The 23,416-nt window shown below is 40.0% G+C and overlaps 1 protein-coding gene across 1 annotated transcript in view; it reads right to left on the reverse strand.

The window, feature by feature from the left end:
* The window catches only part of LOC101735953 (protein O-GlcNAcase), a 37,772-nt gene extending 14,894 nt beyond the window's left edge, over positions 1-22,878 (reverse strand). The window contains exons 1-17 of the mRNA XM_038020582.2: positions 22,536-22,878; positions 22,375-22,426; positions 21,656-21,884; positions 21,364-21,468; positions 20,482-20,644; positions 19,307-19,435; positions 17,856-17,999; positions 15,803-15,917; positions 15,292-15,377; positions 14,006-14,178; positions 13,398-13,755; positions 11,488-11,612; positions 10,362-10,450; positions 9,292-9,463; positions 8,615-8,789; positions 8,233-8,286; positions 7,003-7,190 (exon numbers count right to left, since the gene is read on the reverse strand). Of these exons, the coding sequence (XP_037876510.1) occupies positions 7,003-7,190; positions 8,233-8,286; positions 8,615-8,789; positions 9,292-9,463; positions 10,362-10,450; positions 11,488-11,612; positions 13,398-13,755; positions 14,006-14,178; positions 15,292-15,377; positions 15,803-15,917; positions 17,856-17,999; positions 19,307-19,435; positions 20,482-20,644; positions 21,364-21,468; positions 21,656-21,884; positions 22,375-22,426; positions 22,536-22,602 (2,424 nt within the window). The 5' untranslated portion in view covers positions 22,603-22,878. The remainder of the gene's footprint in view (positions 1-7,002; positions 7,191-8,232; positions 8,287-8,614; positions 8,790-9,291; positions 9,464-10,361; positions 10,451-11,487; positions 11,613-13,397; positions 13,756-14,005; positions 14,179-15,291; positions 15,378-15,802; positions 15,918-17,855; positions 18,000-19,306; positions 19,436-20,481; positions 20,645-21,363; positions 21,469-21,655; positions 21,885-22,374; positions 22,427-22,535) is intronic.
* Between the last annotated feature and the right edge of the window lie 538 nt (positions 22,879-23,416).

The raw sequence follows: 23,416 nt of genomic DNA on the forward strand, positions 1-23,416 counted from the left end.
TGGTGTTTAAAACTACGAACACCAGACTCATGTAGTCCTCCGAAATGGCTCGCGTATGGAGGTTGAAAGTGCCACGTAATTCCCTGTTGAAGGGTTTGTTGGTTAAGTGCGCTTTGCACAGATTCCCTTCGTAAAAACTCGTAAAGGTCTTGAAGATAGTGGTTACACCCGACAAAGTTCTTTCCACAGTCTGAATAAATATCGGTGCATAAACCACGACGGGACGTGAAACGTCGCAGGGCTGCTATAAAGGCTTCTGTGGAAAGCTCTGAAACTAATTCGAGGTGTATCGCTTTAACGCTCATACACACGAAAACCGACACGTAACATTTTATAATTTTTGCATTACGCACCTTATTGGCGCGCACGTAAAATGGACCAGCAAAATCTACCGCGGTCTTTAGAAACGGTCGCGCGGGGCGAACACGAACTGCTGGGAGTGGTCCCATGCGCGGTTGATTGTGCGTCGGGCGCGCGCGGAAGCACTGCACGCAGCGATGTATGCGCTGCCGCACGATGTTACCGCTTGACAAAATCCAATAGCGTTGTAAAAACGCGTAGCGAACGGACTGCGGTCCGGCATGTAAATTACATAAGTGTGCATCGTCAATAATAAGATTAGTTAAAGGGTGTTTTTTAGGTAGAATTAATTGATGTTTGGATTCAAATTGTAAAAGCGATTTATGGATTCGACCACCAACTTTAAGTAACTCGTCCGTATCATCCAAGTATGGCGTTAAACGACGCAAATTCGTTGATGGTAATTTACCCACTCGGATATTGATTATGTCTTCGCTAAACACGGATTGCTGCGTAATTCGAATGAGCCGATTTAATGCGAAATTATATTCTGTCACGGTAATGTACCTTGAAAACGATTGTTGTGTTTTTTTACATTTGTTGAAAAACCGAAAGATGAGTGCGGTGACACGAACAAGTTTTCCAAGCGACGAAAATCGCGTAATAAAATCAACATCCTGTATAGGCGGCGCCGTTGACGCGCTGGAACACACCGATACGTTGCGTTTTTCTTCGCACGTGTCTCTTACGGGATTTTGAATCGGCCAGGAGTTCTGACCCAGATGTAGCCACGAGGGTCCGTGGTACCATAAGTCATGCTGTACGAGCGCGGCGGGCAAAAGGCCACGAGACGCAGCGTCGGCGGGATTGTCGGCCGACGGGACGTGGCGCCAGCGGTCCGCGGGTATGCGGCGCAAAATCTCACTGACACGGTTCGAAACGAAGGTTTTCCATTCGTGCGGAGATGAGTGTAGCCATGCTAGCACGATGGATGCGTCGGACCAAGCGTAGACCTGGTCGAAGCGAACACGACCACTGTAAGTGAGCATTACTTTTTCAATTAATTTAGATAAGAGGACTGCCGCCATTAGTTCGAGGCGAGGAATAGTGAGACGCACACTCAACGGTGCGACGCGAGTTTTGGCTATAATCAGGTGAGTTTGAATGAAATCTTCTTGATCTTTGTAACGAATATATACACATGCTCCGAAACCCTTCTCGGAAGCGTCAGCAAAACCGTGAATTTGTATCGGTTCGGGATTGGTATTGTTAAATATATAACGCGGAAATGAGACTTGTGAGATGAGTGGGAGCTCGTCAACGAAAGAAGACCACGAATTTACTATGTCAACAGGCGGCGTCTCATCCCAATCGACTTTGGCTATCCATAAGAGTTGAATCAAATGTTTGGCAAACAATGTGACCGGTGATAATAGCCCGAGGGGGTCGTATATTTTTGCTATTTCTGAAAGAATGACACGCTTTGTACACTTAATCGATGAAACTTGGACTTTAAAATTGAATGAATCAGATTTAGGGTTCCACTGTAAGCCCAGAACCTTAACCTTTTTGTCGATCTCCATTTCAGCGAAGAGAACGTTCTCCGGCCGCTCACCATGAGACTCTGATGGCAGCACCGCAGCGAGTAACGCTGGCGAGTTGCTGTGCCATTTGCGCAATTCAAACCCAGCCGCCCCACAAATACCTATCAGCTCTTGTTGTAGCGCGAGTGCGCTGACTTCAGAGTCCTCGCCAGATACGACGTCGTCGACGAAAACATCGTTAAGTAAAACGGGCGACGCGAGTTTGAACCGCTCGGCCTCATCTTGAGCGAGTTGTTTTATTGTACGCAGAGCGAGGTAAGGTGACGATTTCACACCGAATGTGACTGTACGCAAACGGTAGTCACGAATAGTTTGCTCTGGTGATGTGCGCCACACAATACGCTGAAAATCTTTGTCACTTTCACGAACAAGTATATTACGATACATTTGTTTTATGTCGGCAGTAAGCGCGATTGAATGGACACGAAATTTAAGAAGGACGTCCACTATGTCCATGTGAAGCTTAGGACCCGTTAGTAAAACGTCATTGAGCGAATACCCACTAGTTGAGCGACAACCGGCGTCGTACACCACACGTGTAGGCGTCGACTCACTCGATTCTTTGACCACGCAGTGGTGCGGAATGTAATAACTTTCACTAACTGAAGGTTGATCATCGACGAGCTCCATGTGGTTGAGGTCTACGTATTCCTGGAGACAAGCGTGGTAATCAGCCTTCAACTTGAGGTTGCGTTCTAACCGATATTCTAGTTTATGAAACCGAGCTAGCGCAATGGACCGCGACTCGCCGAGAGACGGTGCGTCAGGCTTAAACGGGAGGGCGACCACGTATCGCCCGTCCGCATTACGAGTGTGCGTCTTTTGAAAAAAGGATTCGCACAACTCCTCATCTGGAGTGTAACTCCGTTTCTCTGGTATTGATTCCAGCTCCCAAAATCTCTGAAGGTTGTCGTTGTCAAACGAGCTAAAACACACTTGAAATGAAGTTGGAACAGAAGAATCTAAATCTAATTTGCCTAAAAGTAAATAACCGAACACACTATTCATAGCGATCGGCGTGCCCGGCGGGCCTACGATAGTGTTGCCTAGTAACACGTGGGACAGTATATCCGCTCCTAGTAACATTTCAACAGGCTGGGGCGTATGAAAGTCCGGATCAGCTAACTTCAGATTTTTCAAATGTGACCACCCGGTATACGGTAAAGGTACACTTGGCATTTTTGGAATTAATTCGGGCAAAATTAACGCATTTACCGGAATGACAGGTTGTTGTTGACCTTTAGGCGCAATGGAACACGAAACTAAACCTTTTGGATGCACGGGTCCGGTGTCACCAATACCGAACACCGGCACGTTGCTATGCCGGCGTGCTAGACCTAAGCGCTGCACACAAGCTTCGGTAATAAACGATGCCTGGCTCCCCGTGTCTACCATGCATCTAACAGTGGAAATCGTCATATTATTACCTATGACAATATCCACTAGTGCTGTCGATAACAACACTGTTCCAGTGCGAGCGAGAGGTAAGTTAGATGCGCAATTTCCGTGTACCGCGATCGGAGTCGGCTTCTCCTGCATAGGAGTGAGCGGAACAACAATAGGTTGCTTGATTTCGCTTGCAACCGCTAGCGCTTGAGCCGGTTGATTCGTAAAATGTAATAAACTATGATGTCGTTTATGACACGTTCTACACACAAAATTAGAAATGCAATTTTTTACGTCGTGACCGACATTCAAACAATTATAACAAACACTTTTGTTTTGTACAAGGGAATACCTATCCTGCGGGGAAAGATTTAAAAACTCTGCACATTTTGTCAACATGTGTGAACCGTTACACTTCAAGCAAGTTCGAACCTTATTAGCATCGGCCGTAGGTCGAGTTTGGTCTGATGACACGTTGGCGGCAAACGATCGCTTTACCGGCGCAAAACTGTTCGGACCTACATTGTAGCTACGCGGCTGTAATGGCAGCGGATTACCTACCCGCGATATCTGTTTGTTAGCGTGCTGTGCGGAGGTACTTGAGGAGCTAGGAGATACCATTTCTTCCGCGGCGATTTCATGTTGTAAATATGAAACCAATGTGTCTACTTCTGGAATATCGGATGGCTTGGCCAATGAACGTTCGAATCCCTTTCTCATACTACTCGGAATTTTACGTAGTAAAATTTGTAGGAGAACGAAACTCCACTCATGAGTCGGAAAGTCCATGACCTCTAATGCCTTCATGTTTTCCTGATAGACATTTAACAATTTTCGTACACTATACGGAGATCTATCTGAACACGATTCTATGTCTAAAATTCGATCTAGATGTTTCGACGCAATTACCCTTTTATTTTCGTAGCGGGTTAACAATATTTCTAACGCGATCGGGTAGTTATCTTCCGTGATAGGTATGGATTTGATCAGGTTATACGGTTCGTTTTTAACTGCAAGTAGAAGATATCTAAGTTTCTCTGCTTTAGAGTAGGCATTGTTGGTATGCACTAAAGATTTGAATAAATCATAAAATGATGGCCAATCCGTAGGATCGCCTTTGAATTCAGGTAAAGGTAAAGTAGGTAAATTTCTTTTATCGTTACTTATCGCATCAAATGAACAATTACTTGACCGATTGAAACGGCGCTGACGCTCATCCATCGACTTTAACGAGTTTAAGTGACCGACAATTTCGTAGTATAAGTCATTAAAATCATTACGAATCTTTATGTTATCATCTTTGCTAAATGATTTGGATCTGATGAGAAACTTTTCAATTTTAGTCTGAACCTTTGTAAACTTTCTTTGGTGAGCCGCTAGGTCTATAGTACGCGAGCGAAATTGTTGTTCGTTCGTCTTCGCGAGTAGAATGATACGTTTGAGTTCATCAAGAATTAAATCCCTTTCGAAAATATCTTGTTCACATGGCGATAATTCTTCACCTTCCGACATTTTGCGAAACAAAAGATGGCGGGGGACGCTAAGAATCGAACGCGTGATTTTACAATTTGAAAATGAGTACGTAAATACTGCTAAATAACACGACACAAACTGGAAAATATGTACCCGGTTCGAATGGACCAAATTTATGATTAGGATATGGCCTAGGTCTGACGACTTACCGTGAATCGTCCCGCAACCACGTCCGAAGGTCCTGGTAGAGGATGAGTATTGCCGACAGAATCAGTTCATCTATCCTTCACATGTAGTCATAGGTCACTGTCACTATTTTCCAGTTTTTTATATGAAAGGGGGAACTTTACACACTAATTAAATATTATGCGCGTGCCGATGCGGCTACAGCGGCTTCGCGCGAAAAACTCTTTTTTTGTTTTTTGCCGCACTAACAGGCAGGCAAGTGGTGGCGCTAGTGTCGCGCCGAAGAACCATTTCCCACGGAAATGGTGCATTCCGATACACACAACATGTCGCAGACCCAGTACAAGAAAAAATAAGAAATGAATAATACATATAAACCAAATTGTGTCGCGTTACGTACTCAAAGAATAAAAAAAAAAAAATTATTCACAATAAAAAAAAAAATAATAATATAAATATGTATTTTAGAACAAACTGTTACGGGACGGAACAAAATTAAAAACAAAAGAAAGACAACAAGGGCAGTAATACCCGAGTACTCAGACCGAGGCTGAGGCTGAGGTTCAACAACAACTTTTTATAATTTTGTTCTTAAATATTGGAAGGGAATCGCCAAATATGTCAAGGTTTTCAACTTTTCTAACAAGATTATTATAAAGGTTAGTTAGACGAGGAGTAGGTGAGTGCTTGCCTAGATTGGTTCTGCTAAAGCGGGTGCTGAAAAGAGCAACGGGGCGACGAGGTAACCTAGATGGTACCTTCAAAGAGAATTTATTGAGGATGAATTGGGAGTCGACAGTACCACTCATAACTTGATGTAAAAAACATAAGCCTAACATATCGCGGCGATCACTCAATGTTTGCATTTTAAAATATTTAGCCCTATCAACATAAGATTCAACATAATTAGGCGGCCTAAAACGGTACGACATGTGGCGAAGTAACTTTTTTTGAATTCTCTCAATCCTGTTAATATGGGTTTTGTATGTAGGACACCACACAGTGCTGCAGTAATCAAGTTTGCTTCTAACATAACTGTTGTAAAGCAATAGCGTAGTGGAAACCTTCTTAAACTCTTTACTATTCCTAAGTACAAAACCCAGTGATTTGTTCGCGGCATCTATAATTTTGTCAATGTGCTTAGTGAAATTCAGCTTGGTATCAAGCTCCACCCCTAAATCACGAGTCTGAGAAACTTCACTCAAGCATTCCCCTGAAATATGATATTGTGTTGGTATTATATTGCGTTTTAATGTAAATTTTATATGTAGACATTTCGAAATATTCAAATACATTTTATTAATTTGGCACCAATCAACCAATTTATCAATATCTCTCTGTAATAGTTCAGCATCATTCACATCATTTATAACACGCATTATTTTAAGATCGTCAGCAAATAGGTAACAGGTAGAATATTTAAAAAGATTTGTAATTTCGTTGATAAAGATGTTAAAAAATAGTGGACCCAAGATGGAACCCTGAGGTACACCCGAAGAAGCTATGAATGGATTGGAACTGTGCCCGTCAATAACAACCTGTGACGGCCTTTGGTTTAGATACGAAGAACACCATCTAAGCAGAGGAACTTCGATATCAAATTGATGTAGTATATTAATTATTATATACTAAAGTGTGTCCAAATACTGTTAAAGTTATCGATAGCTCGATTCGGAAGCTTCTATTGTAATTGTCAAATAAGAGTTACTGTATGAATCACCTATGAATCTATTATTGTTGTGTTAAGGACATGAGCCTACTGATATCCTGATATATTCTGCTGAAAAGTAATCAAGCGTTTAGGTTTCTACTTTTTTTTTCAATATGGCGATCGGCTTTTTTTATTTATTTATTTATTTATTATATTATATTTATTGCTTAGATGGGTGGACGAGCTCACAGCCCACCTGGTGTTAAGTGGTTACTGGAGCCCATAGACATCTACAATGTAAATGCGCCACCCACCTTGAGATATAAGTTCTAAGGTCTCAAGTATAGTTACAGATGGCTAAGGCATACGACGCGTACAGCCTCATCGGTACGTTCGTGATACCTCGAGTTCGTCGGCAGGTCGGTAGGGGCGCGGCGCGAGCGGCAGGTCCGGGGCCCGCGGCGGCGACCGCAGCACGTCGCCGCAGTCCACGGGCAGCAGGCGCCGCAGGTCAGCCACGACGCCGCCGCGGAACACCCAGGGCTCCTGAGCGCCACTCTCAAACGCTTCCCGCCAACCCTTCGAGAACCCTGTCGCAAAAAGAAAAAAAGCTAACTATACAATCTAGTATGAGTCACAGATGTTCTTTTTTCAGTTTTGTTTCGCCATAATTGAAAGCCATCAATAGCTTCCTACATCTAATAAGATATATTTAAGCTAAGTGGCGGATCCAAAACGAATTCGATTGATCAAATTTGATACTTCACTATCTAACGTTATAAATATCGATTACAGTATCGATTCATGAAGTAGTCATACAAATTGAAAACAGAATAATTAATCGATTGGCTGTGCACCGCGGTCACGCCTAGTGTTGCCAAGAAGCATTCATGTGTTCCTTTTTTTTCCCTACCTATGCTGATAGCCTTGAGAGGCTATTTCAGCTTCACCCTAACGTTTGTAGGTGAGCTCACCGGGCTCAAACCGGAGAGTTGCTAACACTGACCCTAGCAAGAGCAGTGCTTCGCAGAATCTACCACCGAATCCGAAACGCGACCCACTGAGAAGATCCGGCGAGAAACTCAGTGGGCTGTGTCTATTGGGTTAGTTCGCTCGTCGAGCTCTTCGTCGCAAGCGACGGGTTCGACGAGGACGGTGACCGGTGCTTGTGGTGCCTAAAAGCACCGTTAATGGGTCAGGAGGATCCGTAATGACGTGCTTTGGGCGACGTCGACGGTTTACCATTCGGTCTACTGGGTCGAGTGTGTAGTTTCCAGCGGCTACGATGAGAGGGTTCTCATGTCGTGCCGCCTTCTCAAAATAATGTGTTCCAGTTTAACTGTACTATTAAAATACAATTACGATTTGAATTTCACGTCTCAGGGTCAGGTAATATTTTTTTTGCTCTTGTAGGCAGACGAGCATACGGCCTACCTGATGGTGAGTGGTTACAGTCTCCCATGGACCTCAACAATACCGGGGGCAGAGCCAAGCCAAGTTACTTAGCGATTGATGGGCTGGGAGGTAGTTCGCCCATTTAGGGCATTAAAAAAACTTAAATTTGTAGATGATCACTTATTTCTGCTGTATAGTTAATTCGATTTGGTAAATGATATAAATTTTCAAACTCACATGTGTAGCTCCCTTGGATGTTGTTCGTAATGTTCGGAGGAAACTTCCCTAGTTCTGTACAGAGAATAAGAAAAGTTTTTAAAATGTTAAGAAACAAAAAAAAAAACACTTAAAAATTTTAACATTTAAAATTAACATTATTATTTATTGTCATTATTATTAGGGAGTCCAACACTCATATAAATATTAGTCTATTCATTAAGTACATGTATTTTCTACATGGATACCAAGTTTCAGGTCAATCGGATGCATGGTTCAGTAGTTATAACGGAACATCCGTAAAAACCACTGTAGATTTATAATATATTAGTATAGATTATCGTTTTCCCCTTGTGTGCGCGATTGCACTTGTATGCGCGATTGTACTTGCGAGCGAACGTACCTAACCACTTGAGGAAGGCGTCGAGCAGCGCGAGCACGGCGCATAGCTCCCACAGGTAGGGCTGCAGCTCGGAGTGCAGGTCCCGGTTGGCAGCCCGGCCCGCGCGCCGGAGCACCCGGCGGCTGCGCCCCGCCCAGAATGAGAACCGCGCCCGCCGGCGGGTCCACTCGCTCGTCTGCACATACACGACATCTTAAGGAATTTCGATCCAGTATTTGTAATACAAAAAAATATGAGTGTCTTTCTTTCTGGTGAAAGATATAAGTAGAACACTAATATGGAAAATAGAACTAGAATTTTTGTGCTTTTACTTATATGTTTTTTTTTTATCCTAGCGACCCTAGTTACGACATTAGGCCAACGTGATTAAATTATTGTATTGACAATTTTCCTTGATGCGTGTTAAAAATTTAAAGTTAAATATACGCTTTGAAGTTGATAGAAATTACATTAATTGATTATGTTACATGGATCGGTATAAGTCGAGCTACTAAAAGACTGTCAAAAAAAGGTGACCGCTATTTTAACGCGCGACAAAAACGGCGCACAGGGAACGTACATCATACAGCCAAATATTTGTAAAAAGGTGAAAATCATGTCCGTTGTCCGAAAAGTGAAATGATACGGACTAATAATGTGTGATGGGACCACACAGAGTGGGTAGCAAGGTGTCTTACCTCAGGGGCAGCGCTGGACCGGTTGGCTCGCAGCGTGATGGCGGCGTGGCTGGTCAACCAGTGGAAGTCGTGCAGCATCCGAAGAGCTCTCGCGCCGTGCTCGAAGGGTAGATAGAAGGCTTCGCACAGCAGCAGCAAGTCCTCAGCAGTTAGATCTTCGTTATCTTCCGGCCTAGAGGCGATATTGAAGTTATACTTCTTTAGGCGCGTTATGAAAAATTTATGAGAGTGAAATTTTACAATGCGCGCGCACCGTGACACCAAATTAACAGAAATGAAGTTGCCCACTAAATCGCTCATTACAATGCGAGTCTGAATATAGCCGCAGGTGAACTTTCGCGCATGTACACTCATAAAAAAAAGTGTTATTAGCATTTTTTAACGTTAAATATTTATTATTAATTATTAAATATAAAAAAAAAGTATAACTTCTTACGCGCGTACATAAGTACACGCACCCTTTTTTTTATGCATCAGTCTTAGACTTTAAGCTATTAATTAAGTTTAAGCTTTTTACGTCTTGTGAGTCCGCGCGGGTAGGTACCACCACCTCGTCTATTTCTGCCGTGAAGCAGTAATGCGTTTCGGTTTGAAGGGTGGGGCAGCCGTTGTAACTATACTGAGACCTTAGAGCTCATATCTCAAGGTGGGTGACGGCATTTACGTTGTAGATGTCTATGAGCTCCGGTAACCACTTAACACCAGGTGGTATGGTGGTTTTCGCAGTTCGTAGACATGACTAAAACTATTTTTAAAGTTTTAATCACAAACATACGTGACGTCACGCCTTGCCATATGACAAATGGCAGTCTCCAGTCTAGCAGCAAATTTCAATGTTTGTTCAACAAAACCTATCTGCGATAAAATACGGAATTTTGAGAGATATGATTAAATTAATAACAAACTTATACACTTGAACAGATGTATTTAAATATTTCTACAGAGAATGTTATTTAGAACAAGGAATTTAAGTATTTTTTTTAACTAAACATAAATTTAAGATAAAAACACAGAGTAGCCTAAAGACTAAGTAGATTTGAATAAATCCAATATGGAGGTGAGTGACTTACTCATCAGTATTTTCAGTCGTGTCAGGCGGCTCCACCATCATGTCGGAGCTGAGTGGACTGTTGCTGGCCTCGACTTGCATTGAACCGTTCTGTCAAATCAAATCAAATCAAAAAAAATGTATTCAACATAAATGAAAGTACATACTTGTTGAACGTCAAAAAGAACTACCGCCAATTCACAAAAACTAGCCTCCGTCCTGAGAAGAAGTGGCAAGAAACTCAGCGGACATGTGTTTTTTTATTTTATTTTAGAGTTTTTTTTAAATATTAGATTTTTTTTAAATATTCATTTTTACAAGGAGCATTATAACGTAACAATTACTACAATATTGAAATGCCCGGAGCGAGCAACTCATTCCCACTTTGTGCAATCTTCTAGATAATCATTGACTTTATAGTAAGCTTTATTGCACAGATGTTCTTTAACAGTTTTCTTAAACCTATGTATATGTAGGTTCTGAACATCTTGTGGGATTTTGTTGTACAGGCGCACAGCCATACACCCGAATGAATTTCGTATCTTATGTAACCTACTCATCGGCACAACAAGCTTGTGTTTGTATATAACAATCAAACAATAACAAAAAAATACTTTGATGAAGTATACAGCTTTTAGTTTCAAAAAGTTTTATGACGGAGATGGTCTGTGGACGTTGAGCACAATGTCCAAGACCAGATTTATTTTTTCTACTTAATTGTTGGTAGCCTAAGGGGCAATTCCAGTTACGACCGGATAGGTGAGCTCACGGGCTCAACCTGAGAGAGTTTGCTAACACTAGCCCTAGCAAGAGCAGTGCTTCGTTGAATCTACCACCAGATCGAAATCGCGACTCACTGAGAAGATCCTGCTAGAAACTCAGTAGGTTAATAGCATAGTGCTCACCCTGGAGAGAACAGCACAAAACATTAGGATACTTCAGATGGTTCACTACCACAGGAGGGTTATTTAGTCCCGATTTAATCAATAACACAATTTATTATACACATTAGAACCACCATTTGGGTTGTTTTAAACCGAATTAAATTTGAACAGCTTACTCGTTAACTATTTAAGCTCATAATTTAGATCTTATAGTAAAACTTTAACGAATTGAAAGATTAAAATTTATATATGATAATGGTTTACCTCGCTTAGACCATCGGTCATGACTACATCCGGATCGGTGCCGGTGTTCGAGGGCGGGTCCACGTCTAGAGGTTCGATGCCCGGCTCGGGAACTGCACGGGTAGGGCTCAAGGTTTGCGGTGTATCTGAATGAAGCAAATTGTGTTTGTTATGTATATACTGGTGGTAGGAACTCATGCGAGTCCACACGGGTAGGTATCACCACCGTGCCTATTTCTGCCGTGAAGCAGTAATGCGTTTCGTCTTGACGGGTGAGGCAGCCGTTGTAACTATACTGAGACTTTAGAACTCATATCTCAAGGAATGTGGCGGCATTTGAGTTGTAAATGTCTATGGGCTCCAGTAACCGCTTAACACTAGGGGCTGTGAGCTCGTCCACCCATCTAAGCGATAAAAAAAATGAGTTCAGCTCACATGGTGTTAACAAGTTAATGAATCTCATAGAGACCGATTCATTGTCACTTGTTTAGACACAAACTTAAAGTTTCTATTCCTCTTGAAATAAAATATCCTTTGAACACTTAACCTTGGAAAGCATGGTTACTTCATGACAGTACAGTACATACAGTATATCAGTGGCAACCGGACATATAATCTTGTGAGCATATCCAATGAGAACTTAGGTACTTTGATTTGTAAGACTGTAACTGATACAATGTCTCTGATAGTGTTTCTCAAATATTAAGTGTAATATCTATGGTGTTAGTTAATGGATTAATGAGGCCTGGTGAGCTCTGACTGACGCTATTTACATGAGCTCAAGCGCCACCTGTCGCACGCTGATGGCACTGCGGTGGAAACATTCCTGGAGGGTCGACAACAAATGTACAAAGTGTCAGCATCAGATCAATAGTCGGGCAACATTCATTCATTTATCTATATATTAATAGGTGAAGCAAAAACTTTGTACCCCTTTTTACAAAAACTACGCGGATCGAAGAGTACGAAATTTCCCACACTTATAGAGAATATTGAGAAGGAGTGCAGAATGTTAATATATTTTTAAATCAAGCATAAAAAATATATTAAATTGATAAAAAAAATTACACACACAACCATTTATTTGACACACACACGTATGCATACTATTCGTTTATTGTAAAACTTTTCTTATCGCTTAGTTTTTTTTTTATAGTCTGTGGTCAAATTGAGAATAGATTGTTGTCTTTACTAATATTTGTATACAGTGTAGTCTTGGCGACATCTGTAATTATAGAAGTATAATAGTCTTTGACTTTTGAATAGAATCGTAATAGTGTACAAACTTATAATTTCAATTAATTATAGTCAAATTTTGACTACCACTAGTATAGACAAATAAATGAATGTATTCATTCTGTTGTTAGTGATATACATTTGGAAATCATTTAAAAAATGTAAATTTGTAGTAACTGTTGAGTCAGTTAAGGTTCTTATGACAGTACCAGGTCGAGTGGTTTTACAAAATTAGTATTTTGAAGTTATGAACTTCTTTAGGCGCGTTATGAAAAATTTATGAGAGTGAAATTTTACGATGCGCGCGCACCGTGACACAAAATTAACAGAAATGAAGTTGCCCACTAAATCGCTCATTACAATACGACCGACGTAACTTGGCGAGTCTGAATACAGCCGCAGGTTAACTTTCACGCATGTACACTCGTAAAAAAAGTGTTATTAGCATTCATTTTTTAGTAATATAAATGATAAAATTATTATTTAAATAATTGATACTAAATATTATTAAATTATTAACGTTAAATATTTATTATTTATTATTTAAAAAAAAAAGAAATAAATTTAATAAAAATAAAGTATAACTTCTTACGCGCGTACATAAGTACACGCATCCTTTTTTTTATAAACAATACTCCTTCAGACGGTGAACCGGTCTTCATAAATTTTAAATATAATTGTAAAAATAGACTGACCTCCGACACTCATATCCCCATTCTGCTGAACCTCTATGGAGGGTTCCACGTCGTCCACAACTATATTATCCTCTTCTTCCTTTTTATTTTCTTCCGCAAAACTGTCACTTTCCACAACACTAGGGTTCAACACTGCTTCACTCACACTTGGTATTTTGATGGTATCGTCCAGAGATTTCAAACCTAGGATCGGTACCGGTAATGTGGAAACCGGTATTTCTGAGGGCAAGGATATATTAGAACTAGCGATGGGGATGATAGGGTTGGGTATAGATTCGTTAAGGATCACTTTAGTGGGAGACACTAAGGAATTCATCACCGGATTTGCCACGGGGTTGAAGTTCTCGATCGGCGATACCTGCAAACAAATCAGAAGGTTATGTTGATTTAATTGCATCTGTTTGAGGATTAAGGAACCAGTTTATATTGTATTATTTATATAGTCTTACAATATCTCATTAAAAATGATTTCATACAATTCTGTGGGGTAGTGGTAGCACAAAAATAGTAAATGTTACGTATGAATAATTTTTATTTTCCTGTCTATTCACTAGGCGGCGTGCCTCCCCGCGGCTACGTTCCCCAGTGCAGGAGCAGCGCGCACGTACCGTGGTGGCGAGGATGGGGCGGTCGGTGAGCGCCTGCAGGTGGGTGGTGGACAGCGTGGGGATGGCGGGCCCCAGCTCGGCGGTGGTGGTGCTGCACGTGCTGCTGGTGGCCGTCACCAGCGACATGCACGTGTTCACTGACGGCAGGATCGGGATTATCGGCACCGGGGGCACTGCAACGTTACGTGTTAGTTTGTAACCTTACTTATAATATCGACGCTTGAAAGGCAAACGTGACTAAGCGACAATGCGTGAACTTTACAGTAGACTCATTTAAAGTTGATCTAGCTGTAGGATTGAAATGATTTTAATAGATCTAGAAATATATTTTTTTTGCGCATCGAATATGGTTATTGCCTATCATTTATGTACAAAGTAGTTATTGTCGCTTTAGTCACGTTTGCCTTTCAAGCGTCGATACCTTATTGTGTTCAATACAGATATACGCTCACTCTCAGACATCATTGAATGCACATAGGTGGGCAGCGGCTTGGCTCTGCTCCTGGCATAGCTGAAGTCCATGGGCGACAGTAACCACTTACCATCAGATGAGCCGTATGCTCGTCTGCATACAAAGGCAATATTTAAAAAAAAACATGGTCTCAGAGTGTTCCTTAATAAGCAATACCATAACATATTGCTTGGAAAGAAGCTATTCTGAGCGGTGTCCATAGGAGTTGAAACGGATGCAGTCTTGCTCTTCGACTACATTACATTATGTGGGAATAACTTGAATCAATATTTTTTCCACGTAACTATTGTTTACATACTTGTCACTAACATTCTTTAATGACATCTCTTTTTAACATTCACAGATGGGTAATTGCAGCGAGAATACTCAAGTAATAAGAACTATTAATTACTATTAACAGTACTATTGATAAGGTTTAAACAAAATCTGTATATTTATACATTTGTAGAACAGTTTATTGATTTTTATTCTCAAAATAGCCGTACCTGTCTGCTTCGCTGGGCATTTAAAATTAACATTATTATTTCTCACCCCCCCAAAGATTCTCATCATTAACGCCCCCGCAACTGATGTAGGGAGTCCAACACTCATACAAATATTAGCCTATCCATTAAATACATGTATTTTCTACATGGATACCAAGTTTCAAGTCAATCGTATGCATGGTTCAGTAGTTATAACGGAACATCCGTAAAAAAATAGATTTATATATTAGTATAGAGTATAGATATATATATTTATTATGTTTTGTCCCCTCGCAGCAAGTTTAGTATTCCCATTTCGAGTCTGACGTTAGTTATCCGGTGTCGCTCACCTATGGTCGGAGTTTGCGGCTTCACGACTGGTCCCTGGGCCGTTTTGGGTATAGAGAACTCGGGCAGCCACTCGTTTATTGCTTGTCTGTCGGAAGAGAAATGAACTTAGTACAGAACGCTCCTAATAGACCATTATTAGTGGTGGGACGTGTTGTGAGTCCGGACCTAAATTCGTACCTCCATCCTACCTATTTTTTCCGTGAAGCAGTAATGCGTTTCGGTTTAAAGAGGGGTACAGAGACCTTAGAACTCATGTCTCAAGGTGGGTGGCGGCATTTACGTTGTTAATATCTATGGGCGTCGGTAACCGCTTGACACCAGTTGGGCCGTCCACCCATCTTCTTCTCAGTCGTCACTCTTGGCAGGGTGATCGTGGTCATCACTTCGCTTCTTGTGCACTCGTTAGCACCATCCACCCATATAAGAGATAAAAAAATTTTTGGGGGATAGCAATAGAGGGAAGATTCTCCTCTGAGTGAAGTTGATCAGCAGACCAGTGGCTCGTCTCACCGCAGCGCCTGGCGAGGGTGGTAGACGTGACGGCCGAGCGGCAGCGGGCTCTCGTCCTCGCAGACGCCCTGCTCGCTCTCCCTCTCCAGCTTTATGTCCCACGAGACCGCTTCCACTGCAAACAGAAACCTGAATCAAACCTAATAGTCTCCTTTTGATTGCTTCGATAATAAAAAGTCGGGTCACTCTCCAGTGCGTCAACTCGACTAGCAGGTCTATTTTTACACGAATTTGTAACGTGAATTCTATTGTACCTAGTCAGGTCATAAATTCTGTCACATGTTTAATGTAAAATAATTGAAACAAGTTTATTCATTATGTAACCATTCATATACCAAAATGAACTTAACAAAACATAGATTCTTATGACACTAAAGTTTATTCAAAATGACCTCCGTGTTTCTGAATACAGGCCTTCAATCTGCGCGGCCAGTCGTCTATCGCAGCACGAACGAGGTCCATGTCAATATCGGCGGCTGCCTTAATCAAGGATGTCTTGAGTGACTCCAAATTGGGATGAGGCTTTGAGCACGCCTTTTTCTCCAAGTGTTGCCATATCTTGTAATCTAACGGATTCAAATCTGGACTGGAGGAGGGCCAGTCTTCGTGCCGGATGAAATCGATATCACGCGCCGCCAGCCAGTCTTGTGTGCTCTTCGCTCTATGAGCTGGCGCCGAATCTTGTTGGAATACCCAGTGCCTGTTATTGAACATGGTATGAGAAACAGGTTCCACAAGGTTCGTCAGGACTGTATTTTGATACACAACTGCATTCGTTTTTACACCTTTGTCACAAAAATGTACCTCTGTTAAGCCCCAATAAGAAACTCCCAACCATACCATGAGCGAGAATGGAAAATGACCTCGTTGGACACGCGGAATACGGTTGCTCGCTTCTTCACTACTGTGTGCGTACACCTTATCATTTTGTTTGTTGTAGCTCTCTTCTACGGTAAAAATTTTTTCATCCGAAAAAAGAATTTCCCGATATTTTTTTCCCGCGTACCGCTTCAACAAAGCGCGGCATCTCTTCAGTCTCAGGTCCATTAGACGAGCATTCAAACGATGTCCTGTTTTTCTTCGATATGCCCGAAGCCCTAAGTCTTCATTTAACACCCTTTTCACCGTGGTTCTGCTTAACCCCATCTGAAGGGCCAACAGTTTCTGCTTACGTTTGGGATTTCTTTGAATTCGCGCCTTCGCAGCTTTTATCACTGCTGGAGTCCTAACAGACCGAGGGCGACCACTTCTTGACCTGTCATCTACACTAGAGTCTTCATTGTATCGTTTGATGGTACGATAAACGAATCTTTTGGTTATATTCAAAATTTTCAGTATGTTAAAAATTGGAATTGGCGCGTAACCGCAACGATGCAACGCAATAACTGCAACACGGTCTTCTTTAAGCGTCCACTCCATATTTAAAAATGAGTAAAATTCTAAAAGTATACATTTTTATTTTTATGAACAATTCGAAATTCGAATTCAATAAACTTTTTTGTGGCCAGCATTCTAAAAGAAAAGTTTTTACTGTGTGACAATACTTATGACCTGACTAGTTATTTATTTCAACAGATACACATGTTTATCTAGAGCAGCCTTTCTCAAAGTGAGCGATAACGCCCCCATGTGGGCGCTGTAGGCTTAAAGGGGGGGCGGTAAGAGACCCAGAAATCTAAGCAATAATAATAATCATCTAAGCAATAAAAAAAATACAGAAAGAAAATGGGGGCGTTGTGTAGAGACTTGGGAGGCGATTTGTAATTTCATCTAGGAGGACTCTTAAACACCGCCTTAGCTCTCGCTATAGTGGCTATTAAGTAGGTATAAAAATGGGGGCACTAAAAAATAATTTATTCCCAAAGTGGGCAGTAGACAAAATAAGTTTGGGAACCTCTCTCTGATCTAGAGTATAAACTGTCTAGTGTTGATTTCGGGTTACGCAAATCACGGACATAATTAAAACTACATTTACGATTTATTCAACACGTAAAGTATTCAAAACGTCAGAAACAAGATAGTGACAGCCCTAAAGGCGAGGGCGCGTACTCACTGGCGGCGGGCGCGTCCAGACTGCAGGCGGCCCAGTGCGCGAGCGTGCGCACGGGCACCATGTTGGCGTTGTACTCGCAGTTCGGGTTCGTCAGCACGCCCCGCAGCAGCGGGATCAGCTCCGGGGAGCGCCCACAGTACGGACCTGCGGACGACGCTCATCACTGATGCTGTGCAAGCCGGGCTATACGACACCCTGTCCGGTGGTAGATTCTTTCGCAAAGCTTTGAGATATTAAACCATCTTCGGTAGGCGATCGAAGAATAGTCGGCGGTGGCCAAAACTGGTATTTGGTTTGGTTTACTGGTGATAGAAGCTCTTGTGAGTCCGCGCGGGAAGGTACCACCACCCTGCCTATTTCTGCCGTGAAGCAGTGATGCGTTTCGGTTTGAAAGGTGGGGCAGCCGTTGTAACTACATATACTGATACCTTAGAACTTATATCTCAAGGTGGGTGGCGCATTTACATAAGCAATAAATAAATAAAAACTTAATTCGAGCACTTGTCCATCGCCCTGGTGAAGCTGGATGGCCCTTTGAATCTCTAGGTCATTTCATCAAAAATCAAATGATATGATATATTCTTCAAACCCAGAAGGTATTTATCAATTTATCTCCCGATCTACTCATATATTCTGCTTTGAAAAACGTGATAACTGTTTACAATTAAAAAAATAAGTCAACTAGAATTTTCATCATAGATAGTAGAACGTCGAGCATATATGCTTTTAAGACTAAATATGTGTACACGAAATATGCAGGCATTGTTGTGGCCAGGCTTTGAAGAGGCATATGTCCGGCAGTGGACGTCTGTGGACTGATAGATAGACAGATTAACAGGAAATATACATACCCCAACCCATACATCAACCTACAATCAGATCAGAATTGGGTGATACAGTGTAATCGGAACCGGCCATTAACCCATAGACACAGTCCACAGAGTTTCTCGCCGGATCTTTTTAGTGGGTCGTGATTCCGATCCGGTGGCAGATTCTGCGATGCACTGCTCTTGCTAGGGCCAGTGTTAGCTAGATTTCCGGTTTGAGCCCCGTGATCTCACCTACACGTCAAGGCGAAGCTGAAATAGCCTCTCAAAGCTATCAGCATAGGTAAGAAAAATTGTATGTGTGTGCAAGTCACACACGGTAGAAGTGAAACCCTTTAAATAAGATATAGATATACTGACTATCCCACTACACAAGAGCATACATGTGGACAATGTTTAGTAGACGATAGTGGGGATGCTACGAAGAGTCGCACAAAGAGGAGACAGAGAATGTCTAATGTGTTCTGTCTCATTCTCTCGCCGGCTGAATCCCATACATTTATGTGTTTGTGTCTCTATGGACTTATTTTTTCGTTTCATCAAGTTTGAAATCCCAACGATTCCAAAGAAGTGTCACTTTAAAAATAAAAAACTGGCCATATAATAATCACTTCTATAAATTACCTAAAAATATCCTCTTTTGATCGTAGTCATTGGCGTGCAAGTTATCCCAGATGACGGGCGGCCGACGAAGGACCTGCGTTATTTCTTCTATACACTCAGTCGTCAACGTTTTTGATATCACTTTTGGTCCTGCGTAAAACAGATGCCTATTAAAGGGTATCCCGCAATAGGTTTATGAAGTCTAAATGAAGCTATAGTATCAACAACTTAGACCACTTTAAAAACTAAATTATTAATTGTTTCAACTGTTTGATTACAGCCCTTTCAAAATACCATTAGACAGGTCTATTTTAACAAATACATAACTATACTATTTCTGGATTAGCCAGAACAAATAATTAACACTATCCACATTCGCATGTCTATATTTTTCAGTAACAACTTAACACACAATGGGCTGTGAACGTGTCTAACTATCAATAAGAATAAAAAGACCAGAAAAATCTAATCACTTGATTGAATCTAAACAATAGAATTTCAAACTAAGAGATCCCATAAACGTAAGTTATGAATTGAAAATAAAACATCAAAGGTCATTAACACTGAGTTCAATAGAGGTCATAAAACTCGCATGTAGTGTCTGGTCTGTGAACGGAAAAGTTGGTAAACAAAACATCACCTTCTAAGTAAGATGACACATACATTTTGTTTGTATTCGTGACATGTGCTTTCCTTCCTATGTATCATATAACTTACGTGAAAAATTCAGTGTCTTTAATGTATATATCCATTATAAATATAAAAAACATGTCTACCAGCAAATCTACCTTTAATACTGTACTAGTAAAATAAATAAAAACATTTGCGGAATCTTTACTTAAATTATTAGTGAAACTCATTTTATCTTTCCAGTTGAAATGTTTAAATATTTCAAAGTGACACTACCGTGTGGTTTAGTTCCTACTATATTATTATGTTAATAATATGATAATTCAATGATTTTTCTTCCAGGATCTACGTCCTATCAAGCTGAATAGACAGCATCGATTATCAAGGGTTGGTAACTATTATACTTAACACCCAATATAATTGACACCTACCCCTCTATACAACAGAAAAAAAACAAATTGTGAATGTCCATTTATGAAGAACTACTATAAGGTGTACATAACAGATTGTTTTGAGAATATTGTTAATATTACAGATCTAAATCAATTGGTATTATAATAACTAACCTGTCCACATTATTTCAATCTGTTGAGAAAGTTTAGAGCCAAGGGTGTTCAAGTATTCTGAGCTGGTGACAGTCGGAACGGCTCGAGTCGAACAGTACTGAGTGGGACAGAGTAAGAACCGACAGCATCCCAAATGCTGGTGGATCTCATTCGTAATTGATACCTGTTGAAATAATTCTTAAAATAAAACACTATTTTTCTATATGAAACTAGCTGACCCGGCAGACTTCGTAGTGCCTCAATCGATAAATAAACTTTTGTGTAAAATAAACTTAAAATAAACAAAAGGAATCCGTCCGATGGGGGACATATCAAAGGGAAAACAAAATTGTTATTTTTATTTAATTCCGAGGATTTTCATATTTATCTACCGTTTAAACCTTCTCTGGACTTCCACAACTGATTCAAGACCAAAATTAGCCAAATCGGTCCAGCCGTTGTCGAGTTTTAGTGAGACTAATGAACAGCGATTCATTTTTATAAATATAGATTTTCACATGAAATTTTATCTTTTTTATTTTTTTTTATTTTTTCATTTTTCCAAAAGCACTAAGCAAGGATCAACACTGCAATTCTAATATTGTGAAATATGAAACTGTTCACATTAAACAAGGTTACTCATTATGTTGTAGGGACCACAAATATCCCCATAACAACTAATATTTATATGTATGTGTTAGTGGTAATTATATTGCAATGATGCTACGTCAGTCTCGGGATTGCCGGGCTGTCGATAGCATGTTAGGTTGTAATCCCAATAATGTGTTTGCTACATACACATAGAACAGATATATTCAGGTTGTTGTAGAAACAAGAGTTTGCAGTTATTTTAGACATCAATGTGAATTGTTTAAATAAAAAATTATATTCTAAAATACTTACTTGTGCATGTGCAAAACTCTGAAACGTTTGTTTGTCTGCCTCACTCATTTCTGGTTCAATGTCATCAAATAGCAGTGCAAAACAAGTGCATCCAAATTGTGAAACCTGAATTGAGTTTTAGTTTGAATTTATTGCTACAATTTTTGTTTATCACAATTAAATTGACTAGAACTGATATTCTTAGGTTTTATGTGAGTAATATGAAGAGTATCCAATGTGGTCAGGTGGCTGAAAAGCCTTGAGCAAATAAGATTAAAATTACTTCTATATTATCCTAATAAAAGAAATATACCTGTTCTAATTTACGTTTCAAAGTTGTTATCTCCTTCTGGCTGCTATATGTGATATCCAACCCTGGTGATAATGCATAGCAAAATATGATGCCTTGGGCTTTAGCTGCAGCTATAAGGGAAGTGAGATGTTCAGCTTCCTCTACAGTGTACAACTCTCTCCAGTAAGCTCTGTGTTTATAATCATCTTTCGGTGCATACACGTACATGTCCATACCCCATTTTTTGAGTCTGTGTATAAGTTTATGAAAAAAAAAAGAAATTAGTAACTGTGTCACAATTTTCTAATTTATAAAAAAAAACATATTTTACAAGAACATTTAATTCTTAACTGATTTTACTTCGTTCAAAGATTTTTTTTATAAATATGCACACAAATTAGCTTGCAAAGAATCTTTTTCAATTGTAGACCATAGAAGGAGCAATTAATCATCAACTGTGTTTGTCAATGGTTATGACTAAAAAGACAATTTAGTTAAATTAGTATTATTTTTCCCAGTTGTTTTGGGAGCATTCTTAATTTAAAATGAAGTAAAATTAAACTTTTATAAAAATCATCTTTGAAAAATATTTCTTTATCATAAAAAAATGTCGCGTATCATTTGGTAGTTCAAACTATTCTCCTAGACGCTTTTGTTTATTTTGAAAACTTCTCGAAACTTAAGTGTTAGAAGATTTTTAGACTATTATAATAAATTAATTGGAAGAAAATATTGCTTACTTTTGGAATAGGTCCTTTCTTTGTTCAGTTGTCCATGGGCGGCCGTAAAAGCCTGTAAAAGTTACGCTTGGTTCATTCACTCAGTCAAAAACTTGGCAATAACTATATATAAATATAGTAGATATTATCAGAAAACTTTCTAACTAAAATATAACTTTTACCTTCAACTACACCGCAGATAAAGTCTTTGCGCTTCGTGCTCGGTTCATCTGGTGAACTTTCCGTCATTTTCAATGTGAAAATAAAAAAATACAGCAGAAACCAACTAGCCCGCACACAGGTGGCTTTCGAATATTATACTAGAATAAATACGCAGAGTTTGATGATTCACTATTTGGCTATGACAGTGTATATTAACTGTTTTACTTATTTTATAACTTCAGAGACACCGGTCAGTAGATAGCGGTGATATTTACGAATTACTTTGCTTCTGAAGCAGATATTTCACAGAGAAATCGTAGTGGTATAAAATTATGTCAAGTTACTGCTAGTGTCAAAAACGATACGACATCGCAACGATTCTTTACACGAATAATGTTAGAATTTCCAAAACAGCCACATTCGTCTAAAACCTCAAAAAAAATATTTACAAAAAATTGTCTGCTGAAAAACATTGTATCTAATTGTTTCCAATTGTTTGTTACTAAAACATAAACGTAAATACTTAGTTATAAAAAGAGTTCTTGAAATAAACTCCATACTTTTAGAAGTTTGTAATACACACATATCTAAGAAGTAATGAAAGAAATTGTGTAGTTTTTTTAATAACTACAGTCAAGTTGGGTAACTTTGAACATTTTTCGCAGATTTTTAAGTACACTGAAAAATTAATGTATTGGTTGCACCATTATATACAATGTGGTAAGTGTTCTTTCATTTCTCAAATTAAAATTGTTATGTTTGTAAGTAAGTATTCACTTCAGTGTGTCAATAAACGGTGAACGCAACGTACGTGTCTATTATTTACTAGTGGCGAGTGTGTAGATTTTTATTAGCCTACAGAAATACAGAACATGCAACTACCGGCGATAGTACAGCCAAT

The sequence above is a fragment of the Bombyx mori genome, chromosome 26 (genome assembly GCF_030269925.1).
Source record: "Bombyx mori chromosome 26, ASM3026992v2".
NCBI classification, from domain to species: domain Eukaryota; kingdom Metazoa; phylum Arthropoda; class Insecta; order Lepidoptera; family Bombycidae; genus Bombyx; species Bombyx mori.